General features: G+C 43.8%; 3 protein-coding genes across 3 annotated transcripts; 2 read left to right on the forward strand and 1 right to left on the reverse strand.

The window, feature by feature from the left end:
• The first annotated feature begins 1290 nt into the window (after positions 1–1290).
• Positions 1291–8289, forward strand: tnfaip8l2b (tumor necrosis factor, alpha-induced protein 8-like 2b). The gene is made up of 3 exons (XM_068569620.1): positions 1291–1476; positions 6297–6625; positions 7099–8289. Exons 2-3 carry the CDS (start codon positions 6308–6310, stop codon positions 7333–7335), a joined length of 555 nt encoding a protein of 184 aa, XP_068425721.1. The 5' UTR covers positions 1291–1476; positions 6297–6307; the 3' UTR covers positions 7336–8289.
• lysmd1 (LysM, putative peptidoglycan-binding, domain containing 1) lies at positions 7512–11209 on the reverse strand. Its single transcript, XM_068569619.1, has 3 exons — positions 10551–11209; positions 9436–9758; positions 7512–9074 (listed from the first exon to the last, which is right to left on the reverse strand). The coding sequence occupies exons 1-3, from the start codon at positions 10728–10730 to the stop codon at positions 8888–8890; spliced, it is 690 nt and encodes a 229-aa protein (XP_068425720.1). The 5' UTR covers positions 10731–11209; the 3' UTR covers positions 7512–8887.
• A 298-nt stretch (positions 11210–11507) lies between these two features.
• scnm1 (sodium channel modifier 1) lies at positions 11508–14434 on the forward strand. The gene is made up of 8 exons (XM_068570226.1): positions 11508–11631; positions 11772–11842; positions 11934–12022; positions 12712–12806; positions 13064–13164; positions 13255–13391; positions 13588–13708; positions 13820–14434. The coding sequence occupies exons 1-8, from the start codon at positions 11581–11583 to the stop codon at positions 13932–13934; spliced, it is 780 nt and encodes a 259-aa protein (XP_068426327.1). The 5' UTR covers positions 11508–11580; the 3' UTR covers positions 13935–14434.
• Positions 14435–15324: the final 890 nt, after the last annotated feature.

The raw sequence follows: 15324 nt of genomic DNA on the forward strand, positions 1-15324 counted from the left end.
TTATTAGCCTTGTCTGCGACGACAATGAAAAATCACCACTCCATAAAAATGGGACAAAGTGCACTGGTTTGCATCCTAATGATGACAATGAGATTTAATGTTGATCGTTTTTTCTGCAGTTAGTTGAGGTTTATTTGGCATTTGACACCAAACTTCACGGCAATAACGTGTCAATGCACGCACCATAAACGCATCTAAAGCGTTAATACACACAAAAGGCTGACAGAATTTAATAACCGGTAGAAAACATACAGCTTTAGCCTTTATTGCGCGTAAGAAAAGTCTGCATGTGACTCACATTTACTGCCGTTATCCCCCTCAAGTATCACATCAAGGCTCCGCCTCACACCGGCTTATATTAAAATAATATTACTCATAAATACAATATAGTACGTAATAGAGACCTAATTATGCTCCGGTGCAAACGGGTCTCCATGTTATGTCGAGAGAGGACTTTTTTAAATGCTGTCAAAGCTTTCATTTATAATTGCAAATTTGACTTCAATAATTCCTCACCTGACCCCTGTGTTACGGTCATTTTTAGTGGACAAATAAATTAGCCGTACCGGATTAAGATCCAACACGTCCTCACAAAAGCACACATAAGATATGACAACAGAAACAAAGTCTTGCTCTCACGTTTCCGCTGCGTTTTGTCCATAAACTTTACATCAACAAGCCCCACAGGTTGGTAGGAGTGTTTAGTTTCAGTGCAGTCAGCTGGCAGTGACTGTGTGTGTGTGTGTGTGTGTGTGTGTGTGTGTGTGTGTGTGTGTCAGACGGAGACACACTCCTGGCTGGCTACTCATTGTTTTCATGCTACCCTGAATAGGTGACACACGGGGAGGGACGTGTTGCTCGGGCCGCACTGACAGGAGCTGCATTCCAGCGAAGGTGAACACACACACACACACACACACACAACCACACACACACACAAAAAGGGGGGTGGGAGGGGGGGTGAGCCACTCCCCTTTTCAACCGGCTGCATCCCTGGATTATTGCTAAATTCTTTCTGGGGCTTTTCACTTGTCAGAACAAGCAGAGGCACAATGTCAGCAATACCGAGGAGAGAGCAGCGAGAGGAGAGACGGACGAAATCAGAGAGAGAGCCGAGGGGGTGAGGAGCAAAGAGAGGAAAGTTCTGAAGAGTTTGAATATTCGAGGCAAACAGAAGATAGGCGAGGGAGAGAGAGGGAGAGAGAGAGAGAGAGAGAGAGAGAGAGAGACACACACACTAAGGGGTGTGTCATAGCAATTTAGTTCCTCAAGGAAGTACAACTCAACATTATCTTAAGACAGGGTGGCAGCACTCACAGAAGCGCCACAGGAGGGCTACTTTTCCTCTTCAGGTTTTTGGTTCTGCTCGTGGAGAAGATGAAGGGATCAAATTAAATCAACCCGGCCTACGCTGTCAACCAGAGACAGAGCAAAGGAAGAGAGAGAGAGAGAGAGAGCTATCTGACAGACCAGGAGGTAAGAGAACTACTGCCGTGTTCATGTGACAGAAAGGAAGAAAATAATTAGTAATAATAATCCTCTAGGCCCAGATTAGTGTTATGTTCCTCCTTTTTTTTTGGATTTTTTTGTTGTTGGTGGAAACATTAAGAGCGTTTCAACCCAGAAGAGACGGACGAGGATTGGAACAAACTGTGTCTGACTTCTCTCCACTTCCCCATCTTGAGCTGGGTGACATGGAACGAGCACAGATGTTGCGCTCACGCTTTTTGTTTGCTCAACTTAAATCTCGAGGCGGTGGACCTTTCCCTCGCTCACTGGCCTGCTGTGATTGGAAGGAAAGTCATAGATAAAGCGAGGGAGAGGGGGAGAGAGGAAGAGTGCGATGTCTCTCTCGTCGTAGCTCAGATACGAGGCACGGATCCTATCTTGAGGGCCTCGGCTGGTGGCTCTCTGTCGCTGAAGCCAACGGCTCTCTGTTTCGCTTCCCGTTTGAGCAACGGCTATCTGGATAAGGTTGTGCAATGTTGAGAGAGAGAGAGAGAGAGAGAGAGAGCGAGAGAGAGAGAGCGAGAGAGAGAGAATGTGCAATATGTGTCTTTTTGAGGATTTCAAAATACTTTCGTGTCCTATTAAAAAGTATGATTTGTCAAACGAAGAGAGGTCCACCAGCAAAACTACCCGTGACATCGACCAAATGCCTAAAGATCCGCATGAAGACTTTGATATGAGACTAAAGTAAATCAGAGTTGAGGAGAGAAAAAAGACGGGCACATTTGAACCTCCAGCCTCCCCCCGGTTCAAAACACAGAGCGGAAGTGGCACTTCACCCTGACACAGCGCTCACCGAGCACAGAAACCCTGCAGTATGTATCCTTTAATTGTCTTTGGTTCATCACCAGGAGAAACTACAAATGGTTCTGCCAGCATGAACTACAACCAGCCTCGTAGCTCAGTGAGAACCTTCCAACAATGGCCTGCTTGTTTTCATCCAAATTGACTGGTGTGTGTGCAGGTTTTTTTAACAGAACATTCCCATTGTTCAATCTGATAAAAGGCTGCCCCCGCCCCCCCCCTCCTCGCCCCCACTCTGCTCAACCCCAGGTGATGAAAGTCAGTGAGGATGTCAATCTGTGGAGAGCTCATGGCATTGATCTCTAATAACAGCGGCAGGCACATTTTGATCAGTGGAATCAAAAGGGGGCTTCATGAGTCAGACCCTGAGCCCTGTGAGAGGGTAGAAACACACACACACACACACACACACACACCTGGATGCAAGAAACAACTACCAGAAGCCACTTTTTTTACTCTAAAACTACACGTCCACATGCACAAGTTCACACATGTTACACACAGACGCTGAGGCTCAATGCCGGAGTCATCTGAGGAATGCTAAATATTTACCTCTCTGCTTTCCAGGATGGCTCCACCAATAAGCACCCTCTCTCTCTCTCTCTGTCTCTCTCTCTCTCTCTCTCTCTCTCTCTCTGACTGTCCATTAAACTAGAGTTGAAAGGACTCTTCCTCGCCTGGCTGTTTCCGGATATTTCCACCTCTGTTGTCTTGCATTTTGCCCCTCTAATGGGTTCAGATCCCACTCAGTTTACAGGTGCTCGTCAACTCCAGTGGGCATTGAGGGGGGAGGGGATGAGAGGGGGGGCAACAAACACTTGAACATGTAATGCAGTCACTCGCTGGTGGAAGCCAACGACGAGGCGACGCTTAAAAGCCCCCTTCAACTCATCTGCACCAGCAAATTGATGCTCAGCAATCGAAAGCGTCCTTGATGTGACCGACTGAACGACACCCCTTAACGGAAAAGTGGTTTCATGGCAATGCGCTTTTGTCAAGCGGCCTCAATCTGCTTGTGGATCTGCATAAAACAAACAATGTAGGGCCACGAGAAGAAAGAAAGAAAGAAAGAAAAGAAGGAGCCAAGCGGCCGGCGGTCTCCAGTCACGTCCCACTATGGGTGATGGGGACACACTGTGCGTGTCCCTCAAATCCCTGTTGTCTTTTTGAGCAAAATAAACGAGATTGAAGCATGGATCTGAAACAGCCATCACGCGGCTCCACTTCCATCATCGTCGTTAAGGGAAATTAATCTAATGAATGTTCTTTAATTCCCCACGGGGAAGCCCAAGCTTTTGGAACAAAGCGAGCTATTAGAAAATGTGACACTTGGTGGAAATGAATGGCTGTGCATGTAAAATGGAACCCGGTGAGACATCCTATTAACAAAAAAACTAAACAAAAAAAGTAAATGTTATGCTTATTATGGATGTCGCATGCTGGGAATCGGGGGTGCACATCGGGCACGGGGGGGAAAGCGCTGCGTATTTGCATGATATGATCGTTAATTCGAGGAGATCTCTTTTCATTTTTTGTTCGCTCAGGTCGCTGACAGTGAATCATCGACAATATTAACAAGCGGGAGAGAAACACATCAACGCAACCGTGAGGCCACCATTTAGCTGACAGCTTACGGACAACATGCTGTTAATGCTAATGCACCGGGTGTTTCAATAACACAGGAACTGTAAGACCCCAGGCCAGTAATTAAGATCCCCATAGAGTGCTGCAGGCATGAGAAAAAAAAAGAACTTGCAAAGAACTAGCATTGTTAACCTTCTGGTTAACTCGTCTCAGTCGAGGGGTTTTTGGTTCGATGCCTGAAATGAGGTCTGGGATTACCACGAGGTTCAGAGATCGAACCCATCTGCGATGTGAAATACGTCCGTACATGCCCCTCCGGAGATTGGGAAGGTAGCGGTTGCTAACTAGTGGCTAAAGGAGGCGAGGAAACATCGACCAGACCCGTGTTACAGTCGCGTGTATACACTCAAACTGTGTTTACAGCCCAACGTCAGCTTTTCACTTCTGCCGATTGCATTCACGCTTCAAAAACCATCGTTTGCAGAGATTAAGCATTAGCAGCTGAAAGAAAACATGTAAGTACAAACTAAAGGAAAAGACAAACCTTCTTTTGTTGCAACAATCCAAAATCCAGTGCAAGAAAAGGATAACTTTAGCCTTCGTAGAAATGGATTATTATTATTATTAGACCTACATTTAACCAGGTAAAATCAGTTGAGAACCAATTCTCATTTGCAATGATGACCTGGCCAAGAGGCAGCAGCACCAGGATCCACATGGAACCAGTGCGACGCTAACTTCACAAAAACACGTGATCTCTGCAGCCCCGCCACTGATGCAATCTGGGAGAAGCGGGCATGGACCTGCCTCAGCTATGCAGCCTTCCTGCTCCTCTTGCAGTACTTGTCCACACAGGCCAGAGGTGGGAGTTAGTGCACTGAAAGTTACAGCTAAAAGATGCTCGGTGCCTGTTTGAACACTGAAAAACGTGTGTGAAAGCGAGGCCAGATGACACAGGAAGTGGGAGAGGAGGCACGGAAGTCCCAGTGGCACCGATGCACGTTAGAAATACTGTACGTCTTTGTGGATTGAGGAGCAGTGGGAGAGGAGAATGTAAACCAGACGCGCATTGTTCTCCATGCGTTTGTGAGATTGGGGCTGTAACAAGCGCCAAGCCCTCTACGAAGACACACTTTAGCTTCATCTATTGTCAGAGTCATGTTAATCTGATCCTTTCGGCCTTTATTTTCCTCTCTAATTTCCCCAGCTGAATAAAAGACGTAAACGTGGCTTTCCTCTGTGAATGATCCACTCCGAATATGTCGGCTTTCATGTTAGAGATTAGGAAGAGGAGGAAGGGGGGAATTAAACGCAATTAAAAAGGAATTAATTCAAACTGTGTTGACAGTGGAAGATAAACAGTGGATTTTGTAGTGTGTCATTGCCTGCAGCATGCATGCTGATGACCTCCCGCGGGGGCTGCTCTGTGATGGATACTAGGTGTGGTTAAAGTCTCTGTGGAAAAATTAAAAGCCTCTGCAGAGACTCTTCTCGTGTGGTGCTTTTCCCTTTTGGCGGCACTTGTGCACGACAGATACAAAGAAAACACAAACAAACTGGAACCAACGTTACACGAAGGCAGTGTTTCAAATTCGACACGGTGTGCTGTATTTTTCAGCGTCGGTACTTTTATTTCCCCAAATGAAGAAATGTTTGAGCTCCGACTGAACGGTTGCATCACGACATGTTTGTGTGACACATCTGGATGGTGTCACAATCCGAAGGCGAGAGGAGTCTAAGTAGTGTCTGGAAGGTTCGCCGCCGCTTTCAACATCCCAGGACGTGTTGGGACGCGTGGATGATGCAAGTGAACATACGTCGTCCTGTCCAGCTTCCATAAGAACAAACGTTTGGCCCTCGAATGCACCACTTGACTTCCAGCTCGTCCGCTAGAGCTGCTCGCCACTGTGCCAGCCAGAGAGCGGCAACCAGACGGAAAAAACGTTGTTCTTCCTCTTCCGCTTCTTCTCAGACCGTGTCTTTTAATATCTTCCTTATTTTTAGTCGAGTGGGCATGTTACATGTAGCACTTTCTGTATTGATGCAGAGGAGGAAAAAACCCATGCAAGCGTTCCAATTCCTTCTTTCCATCTGCAGGAAGAGGCTAATTCAAAATGTTGGTTGAAACACAACCGTCTTATAATCCATTTAGAGAAAAGCCGGATTTACAAATGTTCCATTTTCTTTCAAATTTGACATACAATTCTTCTCATGTCAGCCATAGATTAGCGCAGTGGGACTTCTGGTACAACTCCAGCAACACTTGTTGTATAAAGAACAACTTTCTGGAACACTACTCTAGTCCTAATGTTGGAAACTAGCAACGCATAACATTTATTGCTGCAGTTTTAATCACCCAACTGTTTTGAACAATGTTTTTTTGCCCTTCTCCCTCACAGTTCAGGCCACCATGGACGCCTTCAGCTCCAAGGACATGGCCTTGAGGGCGCAGAAGAAGATCCTCAGCTCCATGGCCACCAAAAGCTCCGTCCAGATGTTCATCGACGACACCACCAGCGAGATCCTGGACGAGCTGTACCGCGTCTCCAAGGAGTACTCGGGGAATAAGACGGAGGCCCAGAAGGTGATCAAAGACCTGATCAAGATCGCCGTGAAGATCGGCCTGCTGTTCAGGAACAACCGCTTCAACACGGAGGAGCTGGGAGTGGCCACGGATTTCAAGAAGAAGCTGCACCAGGGGGCCATGACGGCCATCAGCTTCTACGAGGTACGGGTCCACGTGTTCACCTCTCAGCAAACAGGATGTATGGCAGCCAGAACTCAGCCAAGAAGGTCATGTAAAACAACGTAGAGTAAAATGGATAATGAGTTTCATCAAAGCCCAACGACGTTTAGCTAGCCAGCTCGACCATATCCACCAGGACCAAAACAGGAAGTTAATGGTAAAGTAGTGGGCCAAGTGACGTGCAGTGTGACACTGCACATTTAACTCGCGCATCTAAAAATTGTTGTTTTTTTTAAAAGTGTGATTGAGGCCTCAAAGTGTAAAAGATAGAAATAGTTTTAGTTTTTGTATTGTAAGTATTTATTTCATGATGTGCAGACATCCTAATAAAATGCTAGGTTAATGCACTAACTCATGAATCCGTCTGCGTTTTCGATGGCGCCCTTTTGTCAAATACACATATTTGGTGCTGAAGCTCCGACTGATAACGTTCTCGCTTTGTGTTTCTGGTGCAGGTGGACTTCACCTTTGACAAAACGGTGATGGCGGAGCTCCTGACCAGCTGCAGGGATCTGCTGCTGAAGCTGGTCAACAGCCACCTCACCCCCAAGTCTCACGGCCGCATCAACCACGTCTTCAACCATTACTCGGACCCAGAGCTCCTGACCAAGCTGTACGAGCCCAGCTTCAGACCCAACCTCACCAGGATCTGCAAAGGACTCGACAAGATGGTGGAGGAAGGGACAATATGACCTTCGAACAATAATGATAATAAAGTAGAGTCACACAGACACTGGGAGATCAACGGGCAGACGCATTCCAAGACTCTGTCGGACAAAACTGGTCTTAATGCGGCTGAGGACCGGCAGCATAAGACACGTGGGATAGCGCAGTCGGTTGACTTATTCCTCAAGTTAGTGTTTATAGGTGATATATAAAGTGTATTGTTGTAATGTATTTGTCTATTCAGACAAAGCTCACAGAAACCAAACTTGAATATAAACCGGTTTAGACTATATGAGCTGTTATGTTAGATAATGAACAGTCATCTCATGTAAATACTTGAGACCTTGACATGTTTCAATATGAACTACTGATGTGGTGTATGAGGAGGAGTTCAAGCAGCTGTGAGGAGAGCAGATGAGGGAGCAATGCCACTGTAATACTGCGCTGCCACCTGGTGGTCAACACGATGCTCACAGACTGTAATTACAGTGAGACAAAAGCAGCCAGTAATAAAAGTAAATGACCGCCACAGGAGACCATTACTTACACTGACACTTTGCAGCCGCCGCTTCAAAACATGTTTTAGTGATGATGAACAACAACAACAACTTGACTGAAATGTTAATCCTGTAATTCGTGTTTTTTTGGCTATTGGATCACAGACAATGGCTGCAATTAGGACAGGTGTTACTCTTTGGTTTTCATCATACAAAAGACAAAGAAAATCAAGCCTGGGCCGGACACTGTACCTTATAGAAAAGTCAAATAATTTTGAGTTTAGCTAATATATTATGTTACGGAGGAAAGTTAGTGGAAACTATAAAGTTACAGACAGGTGTTTTGAAATATGCTTTTGAGAGTCAACTGTTTATGTGCCGGCACACATATACATACGAAACATGGGATCAATACATTTCTTATATTCTAAAATGAACTATACAAAATGAAAAAAAGAATGCATATCAATAATAAAGATTTGTCAAAAGATGCTCCAAAATCCTTTTTTTTATATGGCTACATGTAAATTGGCTACATGTAAATTATTCAGCAGTAATAAGAGATAACTTAGGATTTCAGTGAACGTAAATTCAAATTCTTGCCGTGGCTGAAAACTTGGCAGCAGTACCAGGCTGCGAGGGAGCGTCAACCTCAAACTACTTGTGGAGTTGAGCTTATGAAGAGTCACATGACTAAACGAGCCTGTGACTGACAACTTTCTCTCTTTTTTCTGTCATGCACATTGCATCATAATAATATATGTTCTTTCAACATTTAGCAAGCTACTCAAACAACTACTCAAAAGGTAGAGCTGGTTGTTGGGAGACCGCTGACCTACAATATGTGTCAACAAATAAATAAGAAGGCTAAAAAAAAATATTTTAAAAACCAGTGTAAATTCCTATAAATATAGGTCTATATTATGTAGCTGTATTAAAATAAACCTTTTGAGCTTCAAGTCCATACGGCAATAGGATTACTGGAGGATCTCTTCCGTCCTGCAGGACGAACCCTCATGACGTGGCTTTCTGAGAGGGAGGTTCCTTTAAAGAGCAGAGTGAGGCAACGGGAACAAACGCGTCACAGCTGAAAGATCTCATCCTCCCGGTCTCTCAGTTTCTTGGTAAGCTTGGTCACGGTCAGGGGCACGGCCACGTACGATGTCTGCTGCTGTTGCACTCTGGGCGACAAACTGACACTCTGCGACCTCGTAAGCGGCCGCCAGTCCGATGTCCCGCTGCTGCAAGCAGCTTCTATAGCAACAACTCTGTGAAGAACGAACAGAAAAAGAAGAAGATGATGATGATGAGATGACTAATGTGATTAGCACAGTCAGCAGTCAGTCATATTTTAATAGAGCACCTCTTCCTCTTGTAGTTTGAGTCTGACTGGAATATATAACAGAGCTCTTATAAATTACACTTGCATGCAACAACTATTGACATTTTAAATTAGTAAGTTGCATAATGTGATGCTAGAAGTGCTGGAAGCAGTTTAAAACGATGAGGAGCCAAAGTGGTTGACTTGTTCTACAGCCAGCAGCAACTGGCATGTATTCAGAAGTTACAGGAGGATTAAAAAAAACTAGTCCCACTGGCGTGTCACCATTTAGACGAGCAGTGAGTTACCTCTTCTCTGCGTCCTGGCATCCCTTGGTGACAGCCTGCTTGGACTGACTTATCAAGCCGTCCAACCTTTTCAAAAAGTCCACTGGAGTGAGGTCCGATGGCCGTTCTTTGCCGTCGTTTGGCTTCCTCTCAGAGGAGATCCCCGTGACCCTGTTTGTCGCTGAGGCACGCTTCCCGGAGCCCTCTTCTTCAACATCCTCCGCAACCAAATCCACCCAGTTGCTACAGAGGTCCAGGTCTGACGGCACAGGTATCGACAGGGACTTCTTCAGGAATATCGACTCGTTGGTGTACAGCCGGTTGGCTCTCTTGATTTGCTCCATCTGGAAGATGGGGAACTTCAAACTTGACAGAATCTCACTTAAAAAAAATAAAATGAAACTTGAGCGCTAATGGAATTGTTTCCTGGTCCGTACAGCTAAACATAATAAAATTCCACTTAATATATATTCTAAGTAGTATACTTAGTATATATTGATAAATGTGACGAGGATTTCCTTGGTTCCCCTCCCTGAAGTCAAACGTGGTATATATATATATATATATATATATATATATATATATATATATATATATATATATATATATATATATATATATATATATATATATATATATATATATATTAAGAATCCTTTACTAATGCCACAGTGGGGAAAATTTGGGCACGTGTGATTAGGGTGCCTCTTTTCTTTTGTGACCCTCACCTGCACTGGTCCACCTTGCTACCGCTAAGTGGCAGTCGTACACCCCTTTTTTTTCTAAATAAAGGCTCTTTTATAAGTAGTTTGTATTTAATATTATCTGTGAACCTCTGTGGTTAAAATACAGAATGGTTTTGAACTGGAACCACGTCTACACCTGATTCCGCATAAGAAACTGAGTGTCCTCTGAGTCCTGAATACTGTGGGCAAAACTTAATCTTTAGGTGCAATTCCTGAGGTGGCGTTGTCGTGCTCTGACGATTGGTTGATATCCAACTTTAAACTATGAAGCTTCTACCTCTCCCCACACAACAATTAGTGTTAATTCTAAACCACAGAAAATAGCAAATAATACATAGTACAATATAATAATGAAAAAATAAAATAGACCCAGACATAAATAGCACTCACAGACACTCCGTATTTCAGGGACAGGCCTTGGAGTGTGTCCTCTGGCTGAATGTTGTGCTCAACGCGTCTCTGTCGGACCGGAGACAGCGGAGACCGGACCAAACTCCCGTAAGACTTGCTGCGGTTCCCGCAAAGTAGGCCGTTCTTTCCGGCGGGCGCAGGGGCGCGCTCCCCGGACATGGTCACGAATTACCTCGCTCACGTTAATTAACTTCGACAGTCGTAACACTACGACCCTTGTCTTGCGAACGTTACCCGTCGAAACGATGTGGCAGCTGGCGACATACTTGGCATCAAGTCCCATCAACTCGTATCTCCTCGCTGTCTCTCAGCTAAACACCTAACAAGTTGCTGATAAAGTTGCTGATAGCTTCACGTCTATCGCGCTCGGTTGGCTGCCATATGTTGCCATGACTGCCGAGTAGTTCCGTCACCGGTCCCATGAGCCGTCACATGCGTTGCGTTCAAATAATTGGAATGCCCGCAACTAATTGAGGCCGTGAACAGTTATTAATCCATTTGCCACGAGGCGTTTGGATATTTCCCCTGTTTTCTTTACCGTTTTCGGAGCGTTAGACACACAAGAATTACGGTAAATTTAAAATATATGTTGAAGTTAACTTTTCATGGTTTAGCAAGCAAATACAGAATATAATGGCTTTGCCTAGTTTATAATCTGTCGTGGTTTCTATGTCTCTATAAATTAAGAGAAACAATAAGAAATCGGCAATCACTACAAACACTTATATCAAAACAATTTACCACCTACAAACTGGGGTTAAACGTGTTTTTCAAACGGGAAGAATGTATTTTCCCCATTTCCTTTTTTTGACCAGGAACGCCACACTGCTATTATGACTTTGCGCAGGATATCCAGTAGGAGGCAGTAATGCAACTTAAGAATGCCACTGCCGGTAAAAACCTAAAGAAGAAGAAAAAGAAGAAGATTAAGTAGTAGAAGAAGAAACAACAACTTAGCAGATAAGCTAAACTGTTATTGACATCTGCTTTCTTGTCAGCCGTAACAGTCATGTCTTTTAAACGGGAAGGCGATGACAAGAGTCAACTGAACATACTTAAGGTAACATATTGCTTGTTTAGCCTTTGTAGAAGATAGTGTAGAAACTTATTCATAATGTTGTGGTTAGCATCTTGCTAGCTAACTGCATTAACCATCTGTAGTGGGTCGACTCTGCCAGCCTTGTTGTCTCTGTGTTTCAGAAACGTCGCGTAGCTGACCTTCTGTCACATTTTATACCAGAAGATGAAGCGGCTCTTATGAAAAACGGAAGGTGAAATGACACGTGTTGTTAGTTGTTAGTGGCTGTGAAGTCACACATGAGCATGTGTTGACATTCTGGGTTGTTTTTTTTCTGTTTCCAGATACACGTGCGTCGTGTGTTCTTACCGTCCCGTGTTTGATACGGTCGACACGCTGACGGTCCACAGGAACGGAAAGAGGCATCTGGAAGGTGAGACGTCACCATTTAGGATGTTTACTTCATGCCGGAAGTCATTCTGTGGGCAAAGTGTTTTTTTGTATTCTTTATTCAACAATTGCAAGTGTACAAGTTCATAAATTGTCAATAAAAAACGGTAAACAATACATGTAAATAAATTGAAACTGGCAACGTGTTCCTATGATTGTCTAGCATAATTTTCAGCCTTTTTATTTTGTTGACGATTTAGCTTCTGAGAAAGATATTGGACATCATCTGGACGTTATGTCCCCAACGTACTTCAAAGGAATAAGAAAGCTACAATTGACGAACATCCAAATTAACCTTAATATGCTTCAGCAGTGGTTACAGTGTAATTTTATTATTAATTCAATTCAATTGTGTTATTCTAGCTCAAAATCACAAATGACAAATTTGCCTCAGAGGGCTTTACAATCTGTACACCAGACAATCAATAGGCTGTTGTTACCGGACATAGATGTAACATCTATGTATTTATGTATAGCTAATGCAGACAATTAATTATACTCACTTTGTAACAATGATACAAAAAATATAACCATAAGAATCCAATATTAGCATGAAGCTGACTAATTTATTGGCTTGCATCGCTGATGATGCTAGACAACTACGGTATGGCAAATGTGTATTGCATCGCAGAATATGTATTCATTCTTTTTTTTTGTGTTGCATGTCATCAGGATTAAAAGCATTCTATGGCAAGAAAGCGCGACTGAAGAACGAAAGGACAAAAAGGCACCATGAAAACTACGTCCAGGCTGAAGACACGCGGCAGGTTGGTAACTATAACTGTTGCTGTTCAGTCGACTCTCAGGCAAAAACGCTTGCAGGTGCACATCGCTGTATGGAAAAGCTGTTTCTGGACCAACAGATCAGAGTCGAGTCAGATCATCCAACTTGCAGAAGATCCAGGAATCGTCCTTTGGAGAAAAACAAAATGAGCTGAACTAACAGACTGAGACCGTTGAGCCATATTGTGGCTTTTGAGACACGTCTACAATTCCACATCCAGTGTTTTGTTTATGTTTTTAGGAACCCTCCTGTTCGGCCCCTTTACTGGCCCAAACACGGAGGCTTACACATCATGCTTTATTAAAGACCGTACCATATAACAGCTGCCATACAAAAACAAGGTGAGTGTGTTTTTATATAAAGTCCCGCAAAAACTTTATAAACACAATGTTTGTTTGTTTTTATAACATAAATGTATCATTCTTTTCCAGCACGAAATCTGAAAAGGGGTCGCTGAGCGCTGGCTCAGAAATCAGCAACAACTCTTCCAGTGAAACGGGATTGGAACCAAAAAAAGCATGTCAGCAATTCAAAGTTTCAAACCGTTTATCACAGAACACCTCAGCAGGTGAAGTCTGCCACAAGGAATCCTTCATGTTCACACTTTGTTGAGTGGAACCCTGCTCCCAGTATGCTTTAATTGGGGGTGTGTGTGCGCGTGTGCTTGTGTGTGTGTGTGTGTGTGTGTGTGTGTGTGTGTGTGTGTGTGTGTGTGTGTGTGTGTGTGTGTGTGTGTGTGTGTGTGTGTGTGTGTGTGCGTGTAGCTGACGAAAGATCACATCTATCAGAAGACAGAAAAGGAGCGAATGGTGCCGTGACGCAGGAAGCGGAGCCTATAACCCCCCAGAGGAGGAGCGAGCTGGAGCACTACATAAAACTGAAAAGGTACCGACTGTGGTTTTGTTGGTCTGGCTGACGTTGTGCGCCATAACTAAAATATGTATATTTGTACCAACATGGGGGCTTTCGTTTCATCGGGCTTCATCTGTTTCTTAGTGATGGCTGGCTGAAGGACCGGAGTGGCCAGTGGGTGAGAGACCAGAATGTGGAGTTTGATTCGGACGAGGAGGAGCCTACTTTGCTCGCCCCTCCCCTTCCTCCAGGTAGCTGAGAAAGAACTAAGGACTGTGGGGGGACACCCAGATGAACTTGTAGCACAGTGGTGCATTCAGAGGCTACAGGGGCGTTTGAAACGTCTCTTCGTAAACCTTTTATTGATCCCAAGTTTTTTTCTGTGTGATCTTTGGACTCACTCACTTTGTAGTAACTTGTAACTACAGATCTGCTGCTGCTCTTGAAAAAAATAGTCAAAAATAAGTATTTTCACCCAGCTTATTTAGTACATTATTACATATGACTTACATAATCAGAACCAACAGTGAGGAGAAGTAAAAGTTATTCTACTTTTTTACATAAAACTCCTTTCCCTTTAACTTGCTAAAAATGTTTGTTATAGTTGTTATTCTTATGTGGATCATAAACCGATTATAAAATTGTTGAACAATGATCTTCGGGTGTTTTTTTACTTACATTAACTGCATCCATGGTTGTGTCCCATAAACGGATACTTCTAGTTCATTACGAGAACTGTTTTCTCTGTTCAGGCCATCATTTTATCAATAATAACACTATATTCACATTACTGCATCGATTTGGCAAAAAAAGAAGAAAAAACAGATGAACGGACGGTATGCTTTTGTCTGGAGCTAAAACTAAAAGGGAGTGCACCCAAAATGTCTAACAGCCTCTCATTGCACAGGAAACAGCCCTCTCACCATACTACTTAGTATGCCAGAATAAAAAATGTAGCAATTCATAGGCTCTCAAACGCAGCATGCTAAAAACACCAGGATGCTCGGCGACAACCCGGGCACTTTTTTTTATTTTTTTGCCTTTTGCATGCCAGTATGGGTTTTGCCAGCTATTTTGACGCACAATCCTTTGCGCAGCAGACATTGAGCGAGGTTCATGTTATGAGAGAGTCGTATGTGACGATAGCTGCAGCAGGAAGGAAAAGAAAATGTGTGCGCTTTGGAGCGCAGCTCAAATTATTTAACCTCTCGCCTTCAAAACAAGGTTACATCTTTCTTTTTTTACTCCACTTGTTTATTGCCCCCATCTGACTATTTAATGCAATCTTTCTAAATCTCAGTGACTTTAATCAGTGCTACAAACTAACTGGACCAACATCCGCTTCATGTCTCCAATATCTCTTATAACCTGCAGGATAAGATATGCCATATTTCCATTCCCTTTTATTTATTGTGTTATTCAATTACAAAAACCCCGTTTTTTCCATTGGAGCTCCACCTCCCGTCTGGCTGGACCGGTCCTCAGTCTGATAATGTGATCTCGGGAGCTGAGCCACCGGTTAGATTTCTTCTTCGTTGGTATAAAGTGGATAACACCCTCAGGGTCAGCAGGACTTAGCGTGGGTTAGTTTCTGATGACACTGCTAATATGTGTCAAAGAGCACGCTCGCTTCATTAGTTTGGAGCCGA

Source organism: Clinocottus analis, unplaced genomic scaffold (genome assembly GCF_023055335.1).
Source record: "Clinocottus analis isolate CAN_PGR_092001 unplaced genomic scaffold, fCliAna1.0.p SCAF_9, whole genome shotgun sequence".
Taxonomy (NCBI): Eukaryota; Metazoa; Chordata; class Actinopteri; order Perciformes; family Cottidae; genus Clinocottus; species Clinocottus analis.

Coding starts and splice junctions, on each gene's coding strand:
- lysmd1 (XM_068569619.1), bottom strand. CDS start 10,730: ATGTCCGGGGAGCGCGCCCCTGCGCCCGCCGGAAAGAACGGCCTACTT. Junction 9,759..10,550: donor CCCTGAAATACGGAGTGTCT/GTGAGTGCTATT, acceptor CCCATCTTCCAG/ATGGAGCAAATCAAGAGAGC. Junction 9,075..9,435: donor TGCCAGGACGCAGAGAAGAG/GTAACTCACTGC, acceptor CGTTCTTCACAG/AGTTGTTGCTATAGAAGCTG.
- tnfaip8l2b (XM_068569620.1), top strand. CDS start 6,308: ATGGACGCCTTCAGCTCCAAGGACATGGCCTTGAGGGCGCAGAAGAAG. Junction 6,626..7,098: donor CGGCCATCAGCTTCTACGAG/GTACGGGTCCAC, acceptor TTTCTGGTGCAG/GTGGACTTCACCTTTGACAA.
- scnm1 (XM_068570226.1), top strand. CDS start 11,581: ATGTCTTTTAAACGGGAAGGCGATGACAAGAGTCAACTGAACATACTT. Junction 11,632..11,771: donor GTCAACTGAACATACTTAAG/GTAACATATTGC, acceptor TCTGTGTTTCAG/AAACGTCGCGTAGCTGACCT. Junction 13,392..13,587: donor ATCACAGAACACCTCAGCAG/GTGAAGTCTGCC, acceptor GTGTGCGTGTAG/CTGACGAAAGATCACATCTA.